Below are 25,220 nucleotides of genomic sequence, written 5' to 3'. Positions count from 1 at the left end.
AGCCAGCTTTCTACGCATCAAGTCTTTGGATCCCCACCAATTACTTGCCCACCTAAATGGCCACTATGTTATCAGACAGAGACCAACTAGTTCTCTGCCTTCAAAGAAACATTGTTTCTTATTTTAGAATTCTGTAAATAAAATCTTTTCATTCTGCTTCAGTGTTCTACATCTTTCAGTCTGCCAGCACCATTAGTTTTATTACAGCGAAAATCTTACCCACTGCTGAGAGTGAACGAGTAGTGTATTAAAAAAAAATTTCCCCTCTCTATCTAACTTGCTCATCTCGCCACCTTGGCACAGCAATAGTCTGTAATTTTAAAATAATCAGCCTGACCTTTAAGAATCATCACACTAAAGGCACTGTTCACGTCCCGTTTTTCCAAAAAGTCTATAGGAAAGTACAGATGATGCGCTGCTTATGCAGACAGTGTGCTCACACATAGCTGGAGTAATTATTATCATTCACTTGAACAACACAGAGAAAAAGAGAGAGCCTTAAGGGGCAACTGTTGCAAGTAAAAAGCTAAATATATTCAATATTTGTAGACAGCTCTTGTGTTAGCAGCAGGGACTAGGACTCTAGGCCCACATTTGTTCTTGCTCAAAGCCATTAGTTTTAACACAGAAACATCTCACCACACATAATACCATAAACACACTCAAATGACTCCAGAGGAAACAGTGTTGGTAAGAGTAAATTATAGCATAAAAGCCTCCTTTCACATATTTTTTAGTATTATTTTATTCAACATTAGTGCTCAAGCTTGACCGGATGAGCACTACCGTAGAATTCACAACCTGACTGAGAAACCCTGATTCTTCAGAGAGTGGTGTTGTGGACACAAAGTACAATTTTGCAATTAACACAACCTGTATAGCAAGGGATGACTGCTTTGCAGTGAAAAAGAAAATTGTTGGGGTTTTTTTCTTTTGTAGTAATTATCATTTAAAACACAATTATGGCCAAATAATGCAGTGTTTATTGGGGTTGTCAAGCTCACGTCTTCTATTCGAATTTTTTGATAAACATGCAGGACTTTTGCATATTAGAGCTGATTAACATGTAGATTCTTTGTATCAAGGTCACATAGCAGAATTTATACATAGTGTTAAGCTCACACACTTTTTAGAAATTTGATATTTAGGTAGAAAGAGTTGTCCTTGTTTTTAATTTTCTACATATGTTCATTATGGTAAATTACATTGTTTTGGATTAACTGACATGAAGGATTGGTTCAATGTTCTCTGCTAGATAACTGGTGGTATAAAATGAGTAATTAGCTGACTAACTCTGGGTTTTATGCTCCAATTCTGCACAGGTTCATGTAAAAGGCACAAATCAAATCAGACTCATTTAAATAGTAAAACGCTATGTTCTTCTAACCCTTTCTAATCTCACCTTATTCAGTTTTTGTATATTAGTATGTGAGAACAAAGGCAGGGTCAGTGCAGTTTACAATCATTGGAGTATAACTCTAAGACTAAATAAATTGTATGTGAGAAACATGTATGTTTCGTAAAATATAACTAGTATGCAATGACTCGATCAGCTAATATACAGCAAGCAAGCGCACAAGTGTTTCTGGCAATGAGTGAAAGTCCTAAAACAAAGATATAAAAATTGTACGGTCACTATGAGTTATAGCCAGTATTATAGTGCCTGCATCTAGAAGTATGTAAGTTAAAGTCAAGTCAAATTTTTATAGCACATTTAATATTTAAAATTTCATGCCATATAAAATATACATAATTAACAATAACCAGTCAACAATAAATATGCACTAAAAAACACACTAAAACAATAAAAACATCCGGGTATCCTGCTCAGCAAAGTGTCGAGCAGTGTTTCAAAATGATTGAGTGACTGTGCAACTGTTTTGTCAAAGATTAGGTTGTTTAAAAGATTAGGGATCACCACCAAAAACGCTGTGTTACTTCTGTTTTTGAGCCTGGATCGACAAATGTCCAAGAGCAATAGTTTCATAGACCTCAGGGCTCTAGTAAGAACGTAGGGCTGTAAAAACAACCACTGATACTCTTAGAAACAAGTAATACAAATTTAAAACAGACCCTGAAATGGACTGGAAGCCAGTACAGAGGCCAGTACAGGTGTAATGTGATTAGACCATTCTTTTCTGTCAAAAGGCGAGCTGCTGCATTTTGTACAGCCTGCAGAAGAAGCTAGGAGCAACTGATAAAGGCAAAGAATTATTAATAGTCAAATTGAGAGGTAATGAAGGTGTGATTACTCTCTCAATGTCATGTGGAGGGAGGTAGGCCTTCACCTTACTGTGGAGCCTCATTTGAATACACAGAGGTAACAACAGAGCTAATCTGTTTATCTTAAAAGCAAAGTCAAAAATCACATCAAGGTTCTTTGAACTGGGTGACAGTAAGAAGCTAAAAGACCAATGGTGCTGTCATACTCATCGAAAGTGTTGAGTTGCCCAAATAAAATAATTTCTGTTCTATTTTTATCCAGGTTGAGGAAATTTATCACCATTCATGATTGCACATCTCTAACACAGCTCACCAAAAAGCCTAAATACAAGCAAGGATATAGGTGGATATATCGGTAGATCATAATCAAAGGATATATTTTGCTTTTTAAAGATGGACACTGAAGCAATGCAAGGGTCAGCTTAGGTCAGAGTGACAGAAATTTTGTCATCAGAGGGTCTATACGAGGCTCCGTACAGATATCTATATTCTCTCCAACTTACTGTGACATGCGTGTTCCAAGCACACTAAAAAATAATACAGTGAAAATAATTATCTGTCTGGGGTGTCCACAGCTCTCCATGTGCAGGTCTGCAAGTGAGTATAATCCTAGTCTAAGACGGGCTAAAGAGGTAGAGGGGGTTTTCTACTAATCACAGGGTTAGAGGTTTGATCCCTGACTCCTCCACGTGTCAATGTGTCCTTAAGAAAGACACTGAACTTTAAGTTGCTCCTGATATTAGAGCAGGGGTGGGCAACTCCAGGCCTCGAGGGCCGGTGTCCTGCAGCTTTTAGATGTGTCCTTGATCCAACACAGCTGATTCAAATGGCTAAATTACCCCCTCAACATGTCTTGAAGTTCTCCAGAGGCCTGGTAATGAACTAATCATTTGATTCAGGTGTGTTGGCCCAGGGTGATATCTAAAACCTGCAGGACACCGGCCCTCGAGGCCTGGAGTTGCCCACCCCTGTATTAGAGAGTACCTTTGCAGCTCCACCACCATTGTGGTGTTGCAAGGGTGTTTTTAAATGGATGAATGAACATGACAAAACTCTATAGGAGCTAAAATTAAAAGATGCTTTGCGATTGATACTGAATTGAGCTGTATGTTTAAGAATAAACATGAAGTAGTGTTGAATGCAGGGACAGTGCTTTGAGCGCATAGTCAAAGCTCATATCACATCCTTACTCCCTGCTTCACTTGATCCGCTCCAGTTTGCCTACAGGCCCAACAGATCTACAGATGATGCAATAGCAGTTGCACTTCACACTGCCCTTTCTCACCTGGACCAGAAAAACACATATGTGCGGATGCTGTTCATCGGCCATAGCTCTGCCTTCAACACTATCATACCATCCAGACTCATCATGAAACTCTGTGACCTGAACATCAACTCCTCCCTGTGCAGCTGGATCCTGGACTTCCTGACAGACAGACCTCAGGTGGTTCGGATCAGCAGCAACACCTCATCCACACTCACACTCAGCACAGGTGCCCCCCAGGGATGTGTGCTCAGCCCCATGCTGTACACCCTGTTCACCCACGACTGTACAGCAGCACACAGCTCCAACACCATCATCAAATTTGCAGACGACACCACCATCATCAGCTGCATTTCTGATGGAGATGAGACAGCATACAGGGCAGAGGTGAGAGCCCTGACATCATGGTGCCGCGACAACAACCTGCTGCTTAACGTCAGCAAAACCAAGGAGCTCATCGTGGATTACAGGAGACTGCAGAGAGGAGCCCACACCCCCTTCCACATCGAAGGAGCAGAGGTGGAGAGAGTCAGCTGCTTCAGATTCCTGGGCATCAACATCAGCGAGGATCTGAGCTGGTCACACCATGTTGGTGTGATCACAAAAGCAGCAAGACAGCGGCTCTTCTTCCTGCTGCGCCTGAGAAGATTCGGCATGAACCCCAGAATACTTACAAACTTCTATCGATGCACCATTGAAAGTATTCTGACTGGCTGCATCACCACTTGGTACGGCAGCTGTAATGCTCTGGACCGCAAAGCTCTGCAGAGGGTGGTGAGATCAGCACAGCGCATCACCATTTGTTCCCAGCCACCCCAGCCACAGACTTTTCACACTCCTGCCATCCGGCAGGCGGTTCAGGAGCATCCAGACCCGCACTACCAGACACAGGGACAGTTTTTACCCACAAGCCATCAGACTTTTGAACTGCTGACATTCCATACACACCACTACACACTCACTACAATTACAGGACTCTGCACACTGTCACTTCAACAAATGCTACTTAAATGCTCACTGCACAACTTTGTACAACCTGCAGATACTCTTGCACAAACTTGTAAATACCAACTTGTCTTAAATGTAAATACCAACTAAATTCTCTAATATTTAATACTTTTTCCTCTCTTTTTTATTGTTGTTATTATTATTATTATTTTATTACTACCACTGCTATTTTCTGTTATTTTCTTCTCAATATATATATATATAACTGCACACTCTCTATATGCTCATGTAAAGCTGAGGAGCACGAGGCAAATAATTTCATTATGGATAAATGTGGCTACACTGTTATCTGTACATGACAATAAAACTTGAAACTTGAAACTTGACAGGCAAACAATGTAGAAGTAATTTTAAAATTTATCCGGCACAGGCACTGGCTCTGGGAAAGAAATGAGTTTCTTGAATGATACTGAAAGAGAAAGACAAAAACATGTCACACTAAGAGATAATAAAAAAAACTTTGGTGAAAGGAAAGTAAAAACAGATGTAGGTGAAAGAATGTACAGGCCCCAAGACAGACCCTGAGGCCAGGATAAGTGTGGCATCAGGCACAAAAGTAGCCGAGGAAAATCAAGAAATACATGGGAATTTAGACTATGCTCTAACCTCTAAATCCAAATCTGATGTTTCAAAAATGATGAAAATGAAGTTGCATGAAGAAACTGTTTCCCCCTAACACAGGCAAAACTTTTGAAATTTTGAAATGTTATTCTTTAAATAATTCAACTAATAAATTAAGAGCAAAGGTAATAACGTGCTTAGTTTTCAGGAGTTTTGTTCCGAATTAGCAATAGCCTGATTTGGTCGCACAACATAGCAGCAAACCTCTTTTTTTTTCAGCTATTAGCTCCTTTTTAATAAAGTGTGAGCCATACCCTCTGTTAACGCTGAAACGAGTCTTGAAGCATAATGATGCTTTTAATCCAACCAATTTTTATTTTAATTTCCTTATCACATCAGAATTTCTTAATTCCGTTATTATCCAGGTTTGATCGAATTATCCAAGGGGTATTAGATCTATGCCTTGTGTGAACTGATGCCACATTTAAGAAAAAGAGGATATTGCAATTCGTCACTGTGTTGTGCAAGGTCGGGCATATGTGTGCATGAAGGAAATGAAGAATATCTGAGGTACTGCCAGCTGGAAAAAGTTACGTTTATCATCCAAAGCTAAAATTTACAGTTAGAGGGCAAGTGTAGACCAAATGGCCAATCAGTTACTCAGTCTGAACCACTAGAAAAGACAAAGTGTGCCCGAAAAGTACAATATATCACTCGGTCTGAATAAATGTACTGGTGAACATTAGCCTTGTGGAATCTATTAGTAGTGGGGTTAAATCCGAGGCATGATGTCACAGTCACAGCTAATAACCAGTAGCTGATACTTAGAAAACCTCTTGCCACACTTTGCCTGTGTGCATGAGTAAGCAAAGGACAAATAGGCTAGCTAGTTTCTAAATGAATAACACATACATGTAACACTCCCACTGACTTAGTCAGTGAACAATAAGGATGGCTAGCAAAGCTATGGAGGTCTCCATCTGCTTCTCTGTCCTGCCCACACACACACTAACAATAAATCCCCCTGGGCCTACTCTAAAAATAATCTAGAGCCCAGTAATAAATCAGCGTAACAAAAACATAGAACTTGTACACATGCGTGTGTATGTGCATCTGAATTCTGATCATCTGACCAGAATGTAGGACAAAAACGTCAGCAGAGCCACTAACGTGTGAGGAGCACACACTGGGCCAAAGGAATAGTCCTGTCAGCTGGGACCAAATCTGTAGAATGAGTCTAAATCTCTTGTGTGTCTGTCATGCACATGTGATTCCCATTCTTCAGATCTTCTACATTTAGCCTATAACTTCCCATCTGTCCCATGTCCCACTTCCCTTATTTGACCCAAAATGTTGCTTTGAGCTATATGTATAAACCTGAATTCAAACATCTAGGGCATAAACACTCAAGGAAATGCTCACCACTTCAAGTAGGAAAAGTGCTGAACAGCACAGAACAGCATGTGAGGATATTTTAACAGAGCCCAGTACAGTAAGAAATACTTCAGCTTGTCATTTTTGCTATTTTGCACTTATTTTAATTGCAAGTTAATTACCACCGATGCTTTTACAGTAGCTGATGCAGGGATTTGTTGTTATCAACAACATTAGAGCTTTTGAAGCCAAAGAAACAGAAGAAAATGTAGAATTTCAACTGCATTGCATATATTTGTAGTTTCAAGTATTTAGAGCCAAAAGGGGTTGGCTGTAGCTCAGGAGCAATAGTAGGTCATCTACTAATCGGAAGATGGTGGTTTGACCCCTGGCTGTCCCAGTCATGCCAAATATCCTTGGGCAAGTTACTAACCCCAGGATGTTCTCCAATGAATGTGTGTGAATGTTAGATAGAAAGCACTTACGTGGATAATATACAAAAGAGTGCTTGTATGTCTGGTAGACTAGAAAAGTACTGTACAAGAACCTATTCCTATTCCAGATCTGCCTTTTGGCTGGTACAATCATACACTGTGATTAAATATTCTGTCAAAATAATTAAATTCAATACACAAATTCACAACAAAAGTCTTCTTAAAGCAAATTATAGTGTAAGGTAAAACCCCATGCAACCTAACAATACTATAAGCCTGCCTTTTCCTACAGTATGAGCTTCAGGTCAGCTGAGGAGTGTGTGAAAAGATGTGCTTGTGTGTATTACAGTTGACAGCTGTCTAAGTTAATAATAATTAAATAGAAATTTGGCTAATGGTCAACACTGAGAGTGCAGAAGAAATGTAGGGCATGATTTGGCTTGTTCACATGTGAGCATGTATGAGTGCTTGTACAGCAGGCGCTCAGGCTGTCACACTGTAGGGTAGTAGGGCACTATGTGAAAATTGGAGAGGAAATTATACTGGCTCCGATCAGCTGTGAGCCTCAGAGAGAAAAAAAAAACAAACAATTTCCATGCTGAGGAGTGCAAACTCAATCTTTCTCTGGCAATAACTGGCAAATATAGCAAGTTATTCCCTCATCTCACTGCACCAGAAAAACTGAAATAGTTATGCCTGTGCTGGCAATAATTTTTCCTTGTCTTGCAATAGTCTTGATTTCTGTCACAATGGCCTTATGCTCTTTTGCAATAGTATGCATTTCTTCACTAGGGCCATTTCTCACAATAGTGTGTTTATTTTATAGCGATCAGCTGGAGAGCCAAGAGGGTAACCACTCACAAATACAATGCCTTTAGCTGTGTTAATAGAAACATTTTTGGGTAAGTTCAAACACTAAAATAATGTAGTTTATGTCTGTATTTTCAAGCACAAACTTAATTATTTAGAGAACTAATTAATCTATAAAAAGCAACTCTTTTTTTAAGTGTATTTTGTTTATTAACACTTGTCTTGAGCAACTTTGGTTCTTTGGTTCTCTGCCATCTAAGACAGCAAAAATAACACAGAAGCGGCTTCACAACCATATATTGCAGTAATATCTTGTCCCTGTCTTGTCTAACCTGAAAAAACAGAGCTACAGAGTTTTACACTGCACCTCATGATCATTTTTTGGTTCTGTTTTTGTCTTTCATCTAAAATTTTCAATTGCTCTACAGAAAAATTCTCTCTCTCGCTCTCTCTCTCTCGGCCTCTCTCTCCCTCAGTGTGTGTGTGCAGGCAGGCTGCAAATGCACACATACTGAACAAGGCCAGGAGAGAATGAATATCTGGATTACTTCCAATATATTATGTGTTGCCTAATCCAGAAGGCCACAGCTGCACAGCAGACATTCAAATTCAACTACTGCAGAGGCACCCAACAGTGGAGAAAGGAAGAATAAAAGGAGAGAGTACACTGTGCTAAATGCAAAGCGCAAACTGAAGTACATACATTAAATAAAATCATCATCAGTTCACATAGACCGGGGTGGGCAATCTCAGTCCACGAGGGCCGGTGTCCCTGCAGGTTTTAGATCTCACCTTGGGTCAACACACCTGAATCACATGATTAGTTCGTTACCAGGCCTCTGGAGAACTTCAGGACATGTTGAGGAGCTAATTTAGCCATTTAAATCAGCTGTGTTGGTTCGAGGACACATCTAAAACCTGCAGGGACACCGGCCCTCGTGGACTGAGATTGCCCACCCCTGACATAGACCAACCTATAATAGGAAGAGGAGCAGCCCTCCTTCTCTCTATATCTGCTTCTTTTGTTCTCTTTATCTTGACCATGCGCTCTGGATCTGTCTCTATCCTTGTCATGATTTTCCTGCGATATGTAGCATTCCCGAGCCTTGGTGGTATCAATCACTCCAGGGCTGATGGTGATTCTTCCTGGGATTAAAAATGATACACCCATTAAAGAACAGAACCAAACCAGGTCAGAAAATTGGGGAGAGCAACATGCATTACCGTTTGTTTACTCAGTGTATATTGCTTTTAGCAATTAGCTCTGAGCTTTGAAGCAATTCTTCTCACCTATTCTCACCTATTTCTTTTTCTCTAACGGTTAACACAGAAAAAGATCTAGTAAATATATTCACATATTGGAAGTTCAAACTGAATATGTAGGGAAGTTGAATAATAAGGATTATAATTCAGTTTTCCAATACTCAAGACAGCTGAGAAATATGAATGAGAGAGCACGGCCTAAGGCAATTTTCAGAATGGTTCAGTGCTTTGACACCATACCTAACAGGTTCACTAAGACAGTGTAATATACAGTACAGATCTATCTTGAAACAGTAAATATGAAACACTCTCTCTTATGGACAAATGTACATACTTGATGAATACGGGTATAATGAAGCTGATGGGCTGTTAAAACTTGAGTTCCCACTGAAAATAGAAAATAAAGAAATATGTGAAAATCCTATATTTACTTCAGACCTTTACAGATGATCCAAGTTTACATTCTTTTTTTCAAACTTCAGTTTCCATAAATGGCATTAAGAAGGCTTTCATGATAGCATTTTTGAATTTTTTAAAAAGACAAATTACTGTTACTGAGCAGAATTTATTAAAACATACAATTAGTAGTAGTAGCAGATCTAACAAAAGGACAACATACATTACACATAGATTTACACCAACCGTATGTGTCTGAGGCCCAGAGTTCTGAGAACTGTATAAATTATTCTTTTGGTTTTGAAATGTGATTTATATTCCAGTTCTGTATTATTTATAGTTATTATGTATACTATGTGTTTTATTGTGCCATTTATTAGATAATTCCCTTTTGTCATGCCATTTGGTTCTCTCAGTCTTGTCTCTGAATTTGTCTTTTTCTCGTTCTTGTTCTCCTGTTAGTTGTGTCACTTTATTCTTGTCGCCCTGTTCTGTTGTGGGTCACTTTGCTTTATTTTGGTGACCATTGTTCTCTGTGTCTTGTGTCAAGTTTTTCTTCTTGTGTCATTAAGTTACAGGTCCTCAGCTGTTTTCACACCTGTTACCACGCTCTCATTTTCTTGTGTCTATCGTCTACGTCTCCCTTTGTCCTTTATTATGTTGTCCCTGATTGCTGTGTATCTCCTTGCCATGTGTTCCCAGAAAGTTTCTGGTATTTGGATTCTTTGGTTCTGCTCTGTAATGTTTTTGGATTTCTGTATTCCCTACAGCATTGAAGCTGAGTTTTGAGCTTATTTCCTGTTTCCTGCATCCTCAATTTGGATCCAGCTACAAGATGACCCTCGACAGTCTCTTTTTATCTGCTCCTGGCAGATTGTATTTGTAATTGTCTGTTTACTTTCTTTAATGTTTAAGGAATGTTAATGTGCATTCTAAAAAAGGAAACCGCATGAGCAAACAAATTTACAGATGAATCAGTGAAGGAAAAAATAAAAGAAGCGGGTCTGCAAAAGGATCAAAGCACTTTTACAAATGCACAGCTGTGTTCTCCAAGTGTTTGAAGTGACTGGCTCATTGTCAAGGCGTAGTGTGTGCTCGCCAACGCATGAGGAACGGATGGAGGGCATATTACTGATAAAATCTGGGTCTTCTGTCCGTCCACGTGGCCAGGGCACACTTGCCTCCAACTGAAAACTTCCGAATGAGCTGAATGTGAACTTGGCTTTTGTTTGAAGCTCATCCAAATGAACGCCTTTCCAACAGGTGTGAGCCCAGTTATGTTGCTCCATAAATCCAAAAGTAAACAGTTCCATCACTGAGGAATTTTATTTTTGGCTCAACAGATGCACGGAGAAGTTAAAAGACTTACTTATGAATGGAGAAGAATGAATGAATGGAAGAGGGAGTCTGGTTCTCTGAGCATGTAATAGGTAGCAAAGCCCAAAAAGATTGGTAATGTAATATACACTTGAAGGTTGATAATGCTCAGAATCAACAGCTTTGGTCAAGGAGCCTGATTGAATACACACCAAAATAAAGTTATAGATGTGTGATAAAACTCTATGGAAGATATGGCAAACATGCAAGTCATTATCATCCTCTAATGTTCCTTTATTAAAAGATCACAGTTTTTATACTGATTGGTCCTTCCTCTAGGATGACTAAAGGAATATTATTGTGAGATATGTACAAAACATAGATGAACATGATTTTACACTACCACTGCCTGAACAATTAACTTTACCACATTAAAATTTAGCTCATTTTGAATAATTTTTCCAGTGATTTTTGTTTGCTAGTTAATTTTCCTATAAAGGGACATTTTCATTTTGAGATTAATTGTTACATCCTGTCACTATAAGGGAACAATGTTGTAGAATTGCCACAGTCTAATCAGATCTTAAGTATTTTTGAAGCCCTTAGGACCCTTGGCCCTCATTGCAGCATGGCATGTCAAGGCCAAGATGATGCCAGAAATACCTGCTGTTCCTAATAGCCCCAAGGGAAAGGCAACAGTGAAACCAGGACTATCAGGGTAGACATTGCACATGTGTATACTTTTTTAAAAAAGTTTAAAAGGAAATTATTCATAAAGCACACAGGAGATGGCTGGCAGAGTTCATAGGAACAGTAAGTCCCTGAAGGATGTGAGGATTTGGCAGATGGACTGAGATGTGAGGAAAAACCATCTTTATGGACAAAGTACTGAGCACATTTAGGCACACATCAGACACAGCAAATTAGGAGAAGGGAAAAAATAGGAATGAGAAAAGAGAAAAAAGATGAAGGAACAGGAAGCTAGTGAGACAGACAAACAGAGCTGGACTCAGGAAGGCTGGATACAGACAGCATCCAAGTGAAACAAGCACAGCAGCAAACACAAATGGAGTAGGGCTGCATTCATTAACGTGTAAGAAAATGCAAGAGAGTCTTGGGTACAACGTGGCCCACTTGTGATCTAAGTTGTGTAAATTACTGCTGAAATGTGGGAGTTTGCAGACAGGTTGTGACATAGATCGGAAAAGCAGAGTGGAGGGGGTGCCTGGAATACTGATAAACAGGAGACTGGAGGAACAAACAAGGTTGCTATCTTGCTTTCTACCTTATATGGCCATTGATTCAGTTGGAAGATGAGCAACAGTGCATGGTGTACAGAAAAGAAACCCCAATCCAAGTTGATCTTTAGAGTCTAACTAGAGACACCTGGTCTGTTTCAGAAGTTAGGCAACTTGTTTTATCAAACTTTTGAGTTACTTTCTTTGAAACCTTTGAAACCCACACTAATGCAATAATCGCTTGACTAATGATTTCTAGTCCAGTCTCTGAGTAACATTTTTCTTTCCCTCCCTGCACATTTGCTAAATTTGTGAGGGAGTCAGGTTTTCACTTTTTCACTGACACAGTAACCTTCAGTTTCTCCTCATTACGGTCATTATATATAGAGCTGACCTACAACTGATGCATAAAGACAGACACATTATAGGGCTCACCTGACCGAAGTAGCAGTAGAGGAGGGAGGTTGGGGACCTGAGCAGGAAAAGAAGACAGCAAATTTATCTATTGTTCTCTTCAGTAATACTGAAATTCCAAAAAAAAAAAAAGATTTTAATAACGTAACTACATTCAACCTGAAAAGGGAAATAATAATAAACCCACAATAATGTGCTGCTTTAATTAGAGCAAAGAAAATAATTATTTAATTATCCATGAAAATTCACGAAAAAGCTGCATATTAAAGGTTGTACCCCTTAACAGTTTAGAAGGTTTAGAATATTATACATATTCCAAATGCAAATTTTGTCCAACACAGGCCAAATATTTTAATCAAATGGAAAAAGAAACAGTCTAAAATCACACATTACATGTGAAAAGATGTTTTGTTATTATTAATATAGCAACAAATAACAGAAACACAAAATAAATAACAGAAACAATATAAAAGAATATGAAAAAATATAACCCATTACCAGCAACATGCATTCATAATTTATAGTGCTGCATCTTTTAATCTTAAGAAATTAGATCAGCCTCAAAATGTCAGTGCAACAAAATGTAGCAAGTGCTACTTGCCTTTTCCTCCATCAATAAAACAGAACAAGTCAAATGCTTGAGTGCACACTTAATGGACCCACTTGTTATAATGCTCAAATTTTACGTGACCAAGCTACAAAACCAGCTCTCACACTTGCTGTACGGAGCCAATGTGTGTACACATAAAGACACACATACAAGCACACATATATAGAGAGATTCCTTTGAAGAATCAAGGCACAAGCACCCATTCACATCTGGATACCATCTCCTACTTTTTTTTAAAGACCCCTAACGTGAGAGTGGCTAGAAACAGCTTGGTTGAAACAGGAGGAAGAATAATATGAGCTGCTATGTGTGCTGTACATATGAGCTGCCTGAATTTGAAAATAACATCAAGACACCGTCCTGTGAATAAATCTAAAACACTGTTTTTTCCCTTTCAAATACAAGTTCCACAGAGTTGAGATGGCCCGAAGTGCTCATGGAGGAGTGCGGTTTTTGATACCTGAGACACCTGGACACCCAAAGAAAAGAGCAGAATTTAACATACACGTACAAACTTCTCAAAATCCAAGACAGCGAAGTCTGAGAGTGTAGCCTGGAGGGTCTTCAGGTAATTCCCTTTAATGTGATTCCATGATGTGAATAATCAGGAACATGAGGAGTGCAGCATGTAAACAAACATCTGCGACAAGCTCTCATTACTGCAAATAGATGAAGTCACTGCATGAGACATCACAAAGAGTTTGTAGAATGAATTATACTACAGAAAATCTAAGTGGATTGTAAAATGTGATTGGCAGTATTAGTAACTTTGCTAATGGAATGCTATGCAATGCAAACTGTATACACAAGCAGATGCACAAAGTACACACCAGCTTGTCCATAAACATGCTATCAAGGTTAGCGTGAGTGAGTAATTGTTTTTACCTGTGGTGATCTCAAGTGAGTGTTTGATGGAGGCTAGAGTTGCATGCTTGGCAGCATATGAGAGAGCAAATGGCTGAGGGCTAATTGCATCTGATTGTTTTTGCGTGGTTTTGAGTCTCGTGCTAATGCTTTACAGAGCTACAGGCTGCAGTGTTTTAGATGGAGCTGATATTTCACATGGGACAACTGGCTGCTGTTCTGCACTGCAGCACAGGCCCAAGTGATCTTTGTTAGTGTAAAGGCTACTGTCTCCCATACTCTCAGATGCAGCAATCTGCAAGGACAGATGTGCATAAATCTTCTTGCAGTGACAGCATCCTGTCATTACACTGTCACCTGTTAAAAGCACAGCCATCAGCTCTTTACAAGAAAACTAGCATTCTCCACTCTAAACCTGAAAATCAATACTGGGCACAGATTTTTTATGTTATGAATCAAAACAAAACAAAAAAAATTGTAAGGTTAAAAAAGCACTTTTTTTTAAAAAAAAAAATCTTATTGGTAATAGTCCTAATGTTGCTCTGATTGCTCACCACGGGGCATTTACTTGCATAGTCAGTTTTTAAAAAGAGCTAAAAAATCTGCTCAGTTCAGTCAGCGAGGACATTCACATACAAGCTCTGTTGCTACAGTGATTATAGTGACCCAGTAACCAGCTGTATGGAAGATTAGCTGCAGTGCACAGCAGCAGGCAGCATCACCTTCACTGTGCTGCACTGATAGATGACACAAGTACAACCCTGTAATGACACAGCTCCACTCCAAAATGTGCACCTATGAAAAACACTTGGCATCTAATGTGACCTTACTGAAAAACAAACCAAAAATTAAAACAGCCCCTTCTTTTCCTCTGCCCTATTCCCCACAGTTGGGTCTGTTCAGCACTTTTCTCGTGCCTCAATCTGCAGACCCAGCAACTTTTTTCTTTTTTTACCAGTGGCTATTTTTATCATGCTACACATTTGCCTCACACAAGGAGGCAGGGCCTATAACTTAAAGAAAGGGGAGTGGTCGACATTAAAGCTATGCATATAACTTCAAAGCTGGTGCCGGCAGGATGTTTGATATTTTGGTTGTATTAGCAGCTCTGGCACGGGTTTTGCTGTGCAGTATGGGGCTCGGAGGGTAAGGGGCAAGCAGGCCTAAGCCGGCATTTCTATTTCAGAGCCTTTGAAGATGAAGATATGGCATGTGCTCAGCTGTGTGCTTGCGCCAGGGAGCCTTCCTGGATTTCAATATGATTCACTACAAAGACTAAGAGGAAGTCTAAAGACTGATGGACTCCCACCTGGACAGCACTAGATACCTGACTGCAGGAAGACATATATCCATACAATGCCTTCAAACACATGCAGGCAGGCGCAGAGATACACACGTATACACACAGCTAAGTTCACCTCTGTCCTTCAACTCCACAGGATAATTTATTATGACACGTGTTGCAGCTTCACAAACACATGGTCTGATTGCTATTAGTCATTTGTGCAGCTGCATGATGCATGATGTGTCCAACAGAGGGTTCTCTTTGGGGTCTTAACACCTGAAAATCTTAGTATTAAATCTAAATATTCTCCCCCAGATAACTCACATGTTCATAATTATCATGTCACATGAAAAAGAACATACAAGAACCTTTCTCAAATAGTTTTGTAAATATAGTAAATAAGCATTAATATAAGTAAGTGTGTTGCATTCCAATAGCAGAGTGACTTACGTGGTGGAACTCTCTTTTTAATAAATTTAAAGAAAAAGTTCTTGCTGGGTGGAGGTGGCAGCTGATAAGCATTACTGCTGTCCTCACAATGGCACATCTCACAAACAACCTGAAAAATAAAGATAGTTACTGTTATTTATGACAACAATAAAAAGAAATCTCATTAAAAAATGACAGCGAACAAACTATCAACAATAAAGTTGTAGGCTGAACCAGTAGCTTAATACACATATAGTTCTTTACAAAAATTCTGTGCGGAACACAATAAAAATGCTATGTTAATTAAAATTCCCATTGTTCAATCAATTGTCTGCTGGTTGGTTCATGCCAAAAGGTTTAATTATAGCTTCAGAGACTGATCATTTCAGGTCCTTCTGCATTGGTGCCCATCCCTATTAAACCCATACTAACATAATACCTGAGTGTTGCTGCCTCCATCATTATGACATTGGTGCCCATCCTCTCTGCTGGATTCAGGTTGTCCTCCAGCCAAATTAGTGATAGGATCTGAATCTCTGTTGATCAGGTAATATGATAAAGACTGTACAAATACATACAATGTTTTGATAATGTCCCAAAAAAGGCAAGTGGGGGTTCTCATATATAAATCCTTCTTTTTAATGTGGTGCTGATGTGCACTTATATAACATTTTTAAAAACAGGACATTCATTTATCCTAATGTCACTTTCAATGTCCTTACTTAAACCCCCTGCAGGTCCATTAACGCATTAAACCTCCTTATCTGGGTCATCTTGCCATCTTCACAAAACAGCCCTTTACAGCCCTAAACCCTGCTACACTCACCCCGAGTGAGCTCATACACACACATACGCACACAAGTGGAATGTTAACCCGCTTCTGTCACAAGGACTTTATCAACAGTAGAGCAAAACATACATAAAAAAGTAAAAACGCCTACATCTAATGGCAACTCAATAGGGAAGTGCCTGCAGCTCCTTAATGTCTCTTTGCTCCAGATCTGAGAACACAAACACTTTTGACCTGAGCTGCACAAAAACAAACCAAAATCTTTACTACATTATCATGTAACACACTAGTAAATTCCTTAACCAAACAGTAGACCCTCTTTGAATAAAGTATATAAAATCCACACTTAGCACATCATCTATTAGATGATTCAGTACGTGTACTAGTCTCCAGCATGCTACAGTATGACTTCCTTGTTCCCCTTTGGTCAATCGCTGTCACATAGGGAGAGAGACATGGCACACACATGACTCAGATCTGTGTCCTCCTCCTAAGGGTAAACTTGCCGATGGAGAACAATGACATCAAATAGGACAGATCTTTAACTGGCTGGCCATTTCTGTCAGTCAGTCTCAGATGATGGTCAAGGCATCCAACAGACATCTTAATCACCATTAAAGTAAATGAATAGGAGCAGTGGTAAAGAACCTGTTTTGCATGGGACAGCTTCACTCAATGGCTGAAAGCATGGTTTTATAAATAGCTGCAAAGTGCTTGCTGAGAGGGAATGCTTTTTCCTAGCATTAAAAAAAAAGCAGGCCCCTCATGAGTGTGTACACAATTTTTTTTGATTCGTTGATGAGTTACTGTGCATCTAAGCACAATCCATCCATAAAGCAAAATCCCTGCAACTGTGTTACACTATTTGACAGAGGTCTGTTCACAGTATTATTTATGACCTCGAATAAATCAAAACCAAATAAACAGGATTTGTTAAAAATTTTAATTGAAATCTGTTTAGCGATGCACCAAAAATATCTCTTTGCAGGAAAAACACACTTGTCTACACATAAAATTTTGGCACTAACTGGGTTATAAAGCCCAGTCTAGTTATGTTTGATGAATTGGTCACTGCAATCGCAAAATGTGACATCAAAATGCCAAACCTTTTATATTTGCACTTGTCTGCTTTGAACTCACTGCAGCATTTTTCATTAGTGAGTCATGGCTTGGAAAAACACATCGCTACACTCCTGGAATAGCAATAGAGAAGGTCATTTACAGAAAGCTGAAAATCTCATTTTTTTTCTATTGTCTCGAGCCACAAATTCAGTGTCATCTAGAAGTCCAATGCTCCCACACTGATGGATGGCACCTCCAGCTCATCCATTTTGTAAATGTACCAGCAGTGCCTAAATCATCTAATGTATCAAAAGAAGAGTATACAGTAAACAGAGACGCTATTCGCCTAATCAGTTCTACAATTATATATTTATTACACTAAATTCTAATGAATTACTACAATTTTTAACTAAAACTACAGCGGCTGTTAAAGTTGGAGTAAAGATCTGCATTAATTTCTGCTGGCATAGGGTTACAGTAAAAAACCTAAAATGGAAATACTAATCAGGGTTTTTCCTGACTCCAATTGGCCAATGAATGTTACCACAGTTATTTTGTGTTCAGATAAGTCTTCTTATCTTCAAATGAACAAAAGTGGTTTAAATAGTCTCTGCTTAAACCTTTTACTCTGCTCAAGTAAAGCACAACTGTAAATAAGCATTGACTTGTGCCCAAGACAAGCTATGATCACAAAGTGGTGTCACTGATGTTAGCAGATAAATCATAAATGTATGAAATATAAATACGGGAAAAAAGAATGGCACAAAGCCTAAAAAAATTTTAAAAAAAAGCTTCAACCTTCGATGAAATTTTGCCTTGGGCTTTAACAGATGAACATAAGTCTGTGTTTACCTCAACATTTTGCAATCCCTTGCCAAAACAACCCTAATATGCTGAGCACATCTTAGGATCACAGAAAACAGATGGCATCAGGCAGATAGTTGCCGTGTCACAAACAAACAGAAAAAACCAGCTGCCAGCTTCTTCTGGCTCTGAGCTCAGAGCAGTAGCATAGAATGGGATAGAGGGTGTCGGACTGAGGACACAAAATATAACAGTACGGAGAAGACATATTACTGACCTGAAAGCTAGAATAGATGGTCTGCCTGGGGAAGAATAAGCACAAAACACCTCCTCTTCTTCATATCCAGTGTGCCTCTTCTGGGCCTGAGCAGAATAACAAGTTCTCAAGTTTCAGTCTTATTTATTATTTCTAACTATGTTCTCCTGTTTAAGTGAAGGGTCTCTTTAAAAAGAAGGCTGACTAAATCACATTAGTGATAGCATTATCTTACCCTGTCTTTAGCATTTACCTTTCTTATCATGCCATGAAGTTCTGCTTGTTTCCTACAGTAAGCATTCCAGCTTTCTTCATCAAAACCATAGTTAAAGTAATCTGAGATGTTAGCACCTAAAATAAAAACACTAAATGGTAATGAATAGGTCTGAATGTAATTACTGAATGCATACAAGAATCTCATTGATGTGTCAGGTCAAACAACAGTACTTACCAGCTTTTCTCCATGGCTTTTTCTCTAAAATCTCTACTTTCTGGTTAATTTCTTCATTTCCTTGGACTTTTTCTAACAATAGGTCATTTGTAGTACCTGTAAATCATCCCAATGCAGACATAATGATGTTACATATATTTCATATATTTGTCACATATATCGTCATTTCTCATTTATTTTCAATAAGGAATATTTTAAATCATAAAGATCTGAGTTAAGTTAGCTGATTTGCAGTAATGAAGCTGACATTCTCAATGTATATGTGAACTAATTATGAATATGTGTAAAATGGCTGAAAGTGTACTTTTTTAAATGTCAAATGGTCACTGGGTTCTCTAATAGGCTGATAGTTTTCACTGTAAAATTCTATATTTAAATTCTTGGCTGACTCTGAGGAGAAATATAGTCACTGTGTGTCTTTGGAAGCTGAATGCATATCAGTTAACTGATATAAGACATTTCTTATATCTTATATCTTATATTCTTCTTATTTCTTAAACCAAGTTTACAATAAAGCCTGGTCTTTGTGTGGCTGTTTTGTTTAATGTGTCACTGTCATTTGTGTTGCCCAAAAATCTCAAAAGGGTTGTCACTACTCACCACCTACATGTTGTGTCCTCCTAAGATGCATAAATGTACTGCAAGAAATAAGGAGGCCCTCACATCATCACCACTGTTATCTCTATCATCATCATTAGTAACTTTAAATAACAGAAAGAAACACTTCTGTCTGGGTTGAGTGCTGATGACACAACGCGTTAACTTAAACACTATGAAAATATCTCAAAGCAAATTTTTGACAGAAGGGGTTTTTTGACAAATAAGGCCCATTCATAACATACCTAACAGCTACAAAAGCACAATAAAAAGCTGGAAAAATTCAAAATAATATGTCACAAGATGGATGCAGAGCAGCATCATTGTCACTGGCATTATCATCTTGGACAGCTTTCAAATTGTTCCATAAACAAAAGAAAGGGATGAAAATAATATCAAATCATCAAAATAGAAAAGAATTTCCACTCACACAGATAATTTTCAGAATGATTTTACATTACTGTAAGAACACTAAACATGATGGGTACAAGTGAAAAATGGCATTTAACCATGTCTATTCACGTTTAGGTTTTTCATGTGGGTATTTTTTTTTCCATTAGGCACTGATCAACGTCAGTGAGACTGTTGTTCTTTAAATTGCTTGCATGATTTCAATCACAAATTCCCAAATGCAAAAACAACTAAACTATCCAGCCCAAAAAACAACATTGTTTAAGCCTTAGTATCCTTTACAGTAACTAACTGTAATTGGCATGTTATGCTACATTTATTCTGAGGCATAAAGGCTGGCGTAAACATACAAAAAAAAAAAAAATCAGGGCTCCAGTTGTATGATTGCTAACATCCCCATTTCCCAGCTCACAAACAAATAGTTCTCGCCTGACAGCAGATTTAATGAGCATCAAATTCTTTTTAATGCTCGACATGACTGACTGCACACTTCGGGCAGCACACAAGGTGCCGTCACATGTATTGTGCAACTATAATGTCATTATCGTACTGTGAAAACTGTATTATACCTGAACGCTTCATTAGTATAATACTGTTGGAAATAATCATGCCATTACAGTTTATTTTGTATTTGTCTACTGCTCACTGCAATTTACGGCCTGTGAGACGAGTATCTCCTTCTAATTCATCACAACAAAATTAATATTGCTTTGTAACTTTCATTAATTTTGTATTCTTTTGTATTGAATTGTTTTCTTTAGTTTTTAGCGGTTTAACTTAAGTTAAACAACATTTCATGTATATTTTTTATTATTTAGAATATTGTCTTGACATATTCCAAATAATAAAGGGTCCCCGGCTTGGTTAGCCTAGGGACCCTTACTGGTCCAGTGTCGAGTAAGTATTACCACTACGCCTTATATGCATATATACATACACGCGCAATGCCAGGACAATGGCTGTACACAACTGTAAATTTGCACACTTATTTATTTAAGGCACTGGCTACACACCTGGGTGAGATTCCAACCCTTTGTATCTCGTGTCGGTCATCTGTGGCGTTCATGTCATATACTCCTAAAACAAGGAACTTAAAGGCACATTAAAGTCAAAGTGGCTCTATTGAAAACAGAAGAAACAGCTGGCCTCTTTAAACTTAGCTAAGGTATTTTTCCGTTAAACGCTGGGGGAAGTGATTTAAACAAATATAAAGAAGAACTCATAACTGTAAGCATTAAACATTTTTAGGGGTTTAATTGTTTGTGCCAACTGTCATTTAAATTCGTTTTTAATGAAGGAAGCTCGTGTCAAAAAATTGCCATAACTAACTTCAATTAGCTTAAAATCCATCAAGACTAATTAAACTTCACATGTTTAACATAATTTTTGAGATTAAATTTACCCGCTGGATCCTCCCCCCTTTTAGCTCTTGTCGTTCTTGGTTATGGTAGTGAAAGTCTAGATACTTCGTGAGAATATTGCATAAAAAAGTTTTCCGTTATTAACTCTGTAACGATTGTTCTCGGGATACTACTTATTGTCATAGCAACGACGTTTGGGTGACGTTTTAATGATGCGACGGGCTATCGCCACGTCACCTTTAAGAGACGTGTGTTTGTTTTGTTGTAGCTACTTAAGCTGAAATTGCTGATGTGTCTTTGATTTCGGTGAATTTAGCTGATACACGTAACTAGGAAAATGTTGGCGACTGAGGAGTTTACGCGATTCCCCCTCTTGATGTGGGAGAAGGTGCTGTCGAAGGTAAATAAATCGGTTGTTTTCATGGATGACAAATGTGCAGAGGCTCTCCACTGGAGTGGAGGAGCTGCCACCTTATTGGAAGCTGGAGCCAGGAATTTAAAGCAGTTTTCGAGTTTCGAAGCGTGCGGTGTCAATGAGCCTAAAGCCGTGTTTGTGGTGAGCACACTGTTGAAAGGGAGGACAGTTGACATTATTAAAGACATCATATCCCTCAGTCACTTTCAGTACTGCGTTGTCTTTACCACCGTTGCTCACTCCGTGCACCTGCTCGCCAACAAAGTTACGACAGAAATGGAAGAAAGCCCTGTGTTTGAGCAGTTTGAAGAGAAATTGTGCGAGTGGATGGGAAATATGAACTACACGGCGGAGGTCATGCATGTTCCAGTTGTCTTCGCCCCTGTTTCACAGCAGTTGATAGTTACACCCCCGTTTGCGCACCTGTTCCCTCTCCTCTCGCCAGACCTGGAGGCCATCAATGAAAAACGACCAGAGAAGAGAAGATTTGCAAGCCTGAATGATATAGATATGCACCATCTCCCTGCTGAACTGCAAATTGAAGTCAAATCCTTAGCTTCAGCGTTAAATTCAATGTTTGAGGCTACAGGTACGAGAGAGGAGAGTTTTGCTCTGGGTCCAATGAGCCGCATCATAGCAGGGGAACTCGCCAATCTTCCTCAAGCAAAAAACCGAAGGAAGACAGCCCCTAATAAAGCATCAATCATCTTTGTAGACCGAACGATGGATCTTACAGGTAAAATTTGTGACCATGTTGTGTTTGATCATTCTGCATGCTGCATAAGCCCAATCACACCAGAATCATAACAATGACAGTGGTAAGAGTCAAGTAAATGTCTAGCACAAAGGTAAGCAGTTCATTTTCCCAAGAGGGTTTCATCTAAAGAAAGTTTAGATGGGTCTAATGAATCACCTTTACCTTCACTTGCCTGGCTTGGTGTGTGTGGGTCATTTAGCTGGAGGACACCTGGAACCAGAATGCACATTGGGAATAAGGAAAGCCAATGGAGGCAATGTGATGCTTTACTCGGCTGGGGAAACCTTGGGTCCTGCCGTCCATTTAGATGTTAGTTTGATGCGCACCACTTATAAGCATTGTTGCAGACCATGTACATCTTTTCAAGGAAACTGTATTCTCTGATGGCTGTGGACTCTTTCAGCAGGATATTGAGCCCTGCCACAAAGCAAAAATGGTTTAGGAATGGTTTGAGGAGCACAACAACAGGATTGAGATGTTGACTTGGCTTCCCCAGAGCTCAGTCCACTAAAAGATCTGTTGAATCTGCTGGACAAACAAGTTTGATTTATGTAGGCCCACCTCAAAACTTACAGAATTTAAACTGTCTGTTGTTAATATCTTGGTGCCAGATACCACAGCACAACTTCAGGGGTCTAGTGCAGACCATGCCTTGATGGGTCAGGGCCATTTTGGCAAGAAAAGGGGAACCAACACAATATTAGACAGGTGGTCATAATGTTATGCCTGATTGGTTAATATACTTTTGTTTACTGGCAGCAGCCTCTTTCTTACTGTGAAAGCATATGATTCTTCATGTAAAAGAGAAAATGTAATTTAAAAATGTAAAAAAAAATATGCCTCACAAATTAGGTTGATATCCTATAGATAAATAAAATTTTCCATACTTTTCTCCCCAAGACCAACATACATATGTACAACCGTACACTCACCAGCCAGAGCTACCCATTACACCAAGTAACCTAAGTAGCCAGGGAATGTTCAGCTTATTGATGTGGCCTTCCACAACAGTCCCAGTTTTCTTTGTGGCTCCTTGGGAAAATTAATTGCTTACCTTTTATCTGGTATAGAAGGCACATATTTTTGTTGCGTTACCAACGACTGCTGCTACATACTCAACACATATTTGTTCTTGTTTTAAATCCCCAATTTATTCATTTACAGGGGCTGTTGGTCATCATGGTGACAACCTAGTAGAGAAAGTTTTGACTGTGCTAAAACTCTTACCGGGTCATGTGACAGACGTGCAGGTGGACATGCTGGAGCTCACAAGTCTGCATAAAACCCCTCACACCAAGAATATCCTGGCCCCTGGCTGTCTTGCACAGATTCAGTGAGTGTATTTAATTTCTCTATTAATTTAGAGCATTCACCACATTCCCCGTCATGTAGAATCTAATAAGGGTGACTTGGCAATAGCTCATCACATCATAAAGGCAACATCCAAGTGTTGCTACAGCAATGACCAGCTCGGGGTGTTAGTTTTTGCCACAGGGCTACTCTGACCCCATTATTTACAATACTTGCAGAAGTACCACATATCACTTGTATACATTACATACATCTTAGTACATATTGAAGACATACCTAGCATTTTCAGCTTTAACCAGAACTCTAAGCTATAATATCAGAATGTGTATTGAGATAACAATATTGTAGTCCCTTTGATATTGTTTTTTGCTGTCTGATTTGTTGTAACCATTTGATCATTCATTTCACCTAATTTCAGCCAATTGTTAAAACAATAAATGTCAGTTTTGGTGCAGTATTGCTGTCTGCTGTACCCTCATAGCCATAACCTACCTGTAACAATATTTCTCAAGTGAAGATCTGAAATATTTTATTTTGGCATTTCATACAATGTGTTTGCACTTTAAATTCTGAGTCCAGGGTTCTCTGGTGTTTTTAAAAAAAAAATAAATAAATAAAAGGTTTATCCAATCTTTGCTGGCAATGAGTTGCTGCCCCAAGTTAATGAGTTTAAGTATGTAAAGTTTTTGTTCACAAGTGGAGTTGGAGACTTACAGCTGCTGTGGCTGTACCAGTCCAAATCAATAAACTGGTACACAAAGGTAAAGCTGTCAGTTTACTGGTTGCTCTACATGCAGTGGTATAGTGACCAAAGAAATAAGGAGGCAGATAGAAGTGGCAGAAATGTGCTTCCTCTTATGGCTGTGTGTGCTCAACCTCGGTAGTAGGGTGAGGAGCTCAGTCATTGAGGAGGGGTTGACAGTAGAGCTGCTACATCCTCTTTATGTAGAGGTTGTTCCACTGGGGTGGTTTGGGGATATAACCAGAATACCTCCTAGGTGATGTGTTTCAGGCATGTCAAACTGGGATGAGATCCCAGTGCAGGATCACGACATGCTAGATTATGTCTGTCTGCTGGCTTTGGAACACCTTGGTGGCCAGGGAGAGGGAATTTTGCTAGTCCTACAACCCAGACCCTGATAAGTGGTTAAAAAAAAAAAGAAAAGAAAAAGCTGGGTGGATGGATAAAATCCTTTTGTCTAAACAGAGTTTAGACAGGTCAGCTCTCTTGCCTCACAAAGCCAGCTTTCCTTTCCTAATTTTATATGTTGTGGGAAAAATGTACTTTTGTTTACAAAAAGGGCCCTGTTTCTTACAGTGAAAGCATGACTATTCATTTAAGAGAGCATTTTTTAAGAAAATAAATTAAGCTGATATCCTACAAGTAAGTTAAATTGAAATAGAGTAACAGCTATGTTTGGATTTGAACTCTACACCATTTAGGGCCTTTCTGTGTTTCCAGTTTCCATGATCTTGCTGTCCTAATGTGGTTTTCCTCTTGGTGCTCCAGCTTCC

General features: G+C 39.0%; 1 protein-coding gene and 1 long non-coding RNA gene across 2 annotated transcripts in view; one reads left to right on the top strand and one right to left on the bottom strand.

Annotated features, from left to right (window-relative positions):
* Window positions 1-9,276: 9,276 nt before the first annotated feature.
* LOC134621036 (uncharacterized) lies at window positions 9,277-15,558 on the bottom strand. The gene is made up of 3 exons (XR_010092179.1): window positions 15,512-15,558; window positions 12,324-12,360; window positions 9,277-9,324 (listed from the first exon to the last, which is right to left on the bottom strand). It is a non-coding gene; the product is annotated as an uncharacterized LOC134621036 (long non-coding RNA).
* Window positions 15,559-21,454: 5,896 nt separating this feature from the next.
* Window positions 21,455-25,220, top strand: part of scfd2 (sec1 family domain containing 2) — a 105,148-nt gene continuing 101,382 nt past the window's right edge. The window contains exons 1-2 of the mRNA XM_063467131.1: window positions 21,455-22,373; window positions 23,559-23,727. Of these exons, the coding sequence (XP_063323201.1) occupies window positions 21,560-22,373; window positions 23,559-23,727 (983 nt within the window). The 5' untranslated portion in view covers window positions 21,455-21,559. The remainder of the gene's footprint in view (window positions 22,374-23,558; window positions 23,728-25,220) is intronic.

The sequence above is a fragment of the Pelmatolapia mariae genome, linkage group LG23 (assembly GCF_036321145.2).
Source record: "Pelmatolapia mariae isolate MD_Pm_ZW linkage group LG23, Pm_UMD_F_2, whole genome shotgun sequence".
Lineage (NCBI taxonomy): Eukaryota > Metazoa > Chordata > Actinopteri > Cichliformes > Cichlidae > Pelmatolapia > Pelmatolapia mariae.
This window is presented reverse-complemented; position numbering and strand designations above follow the sequence as displayed.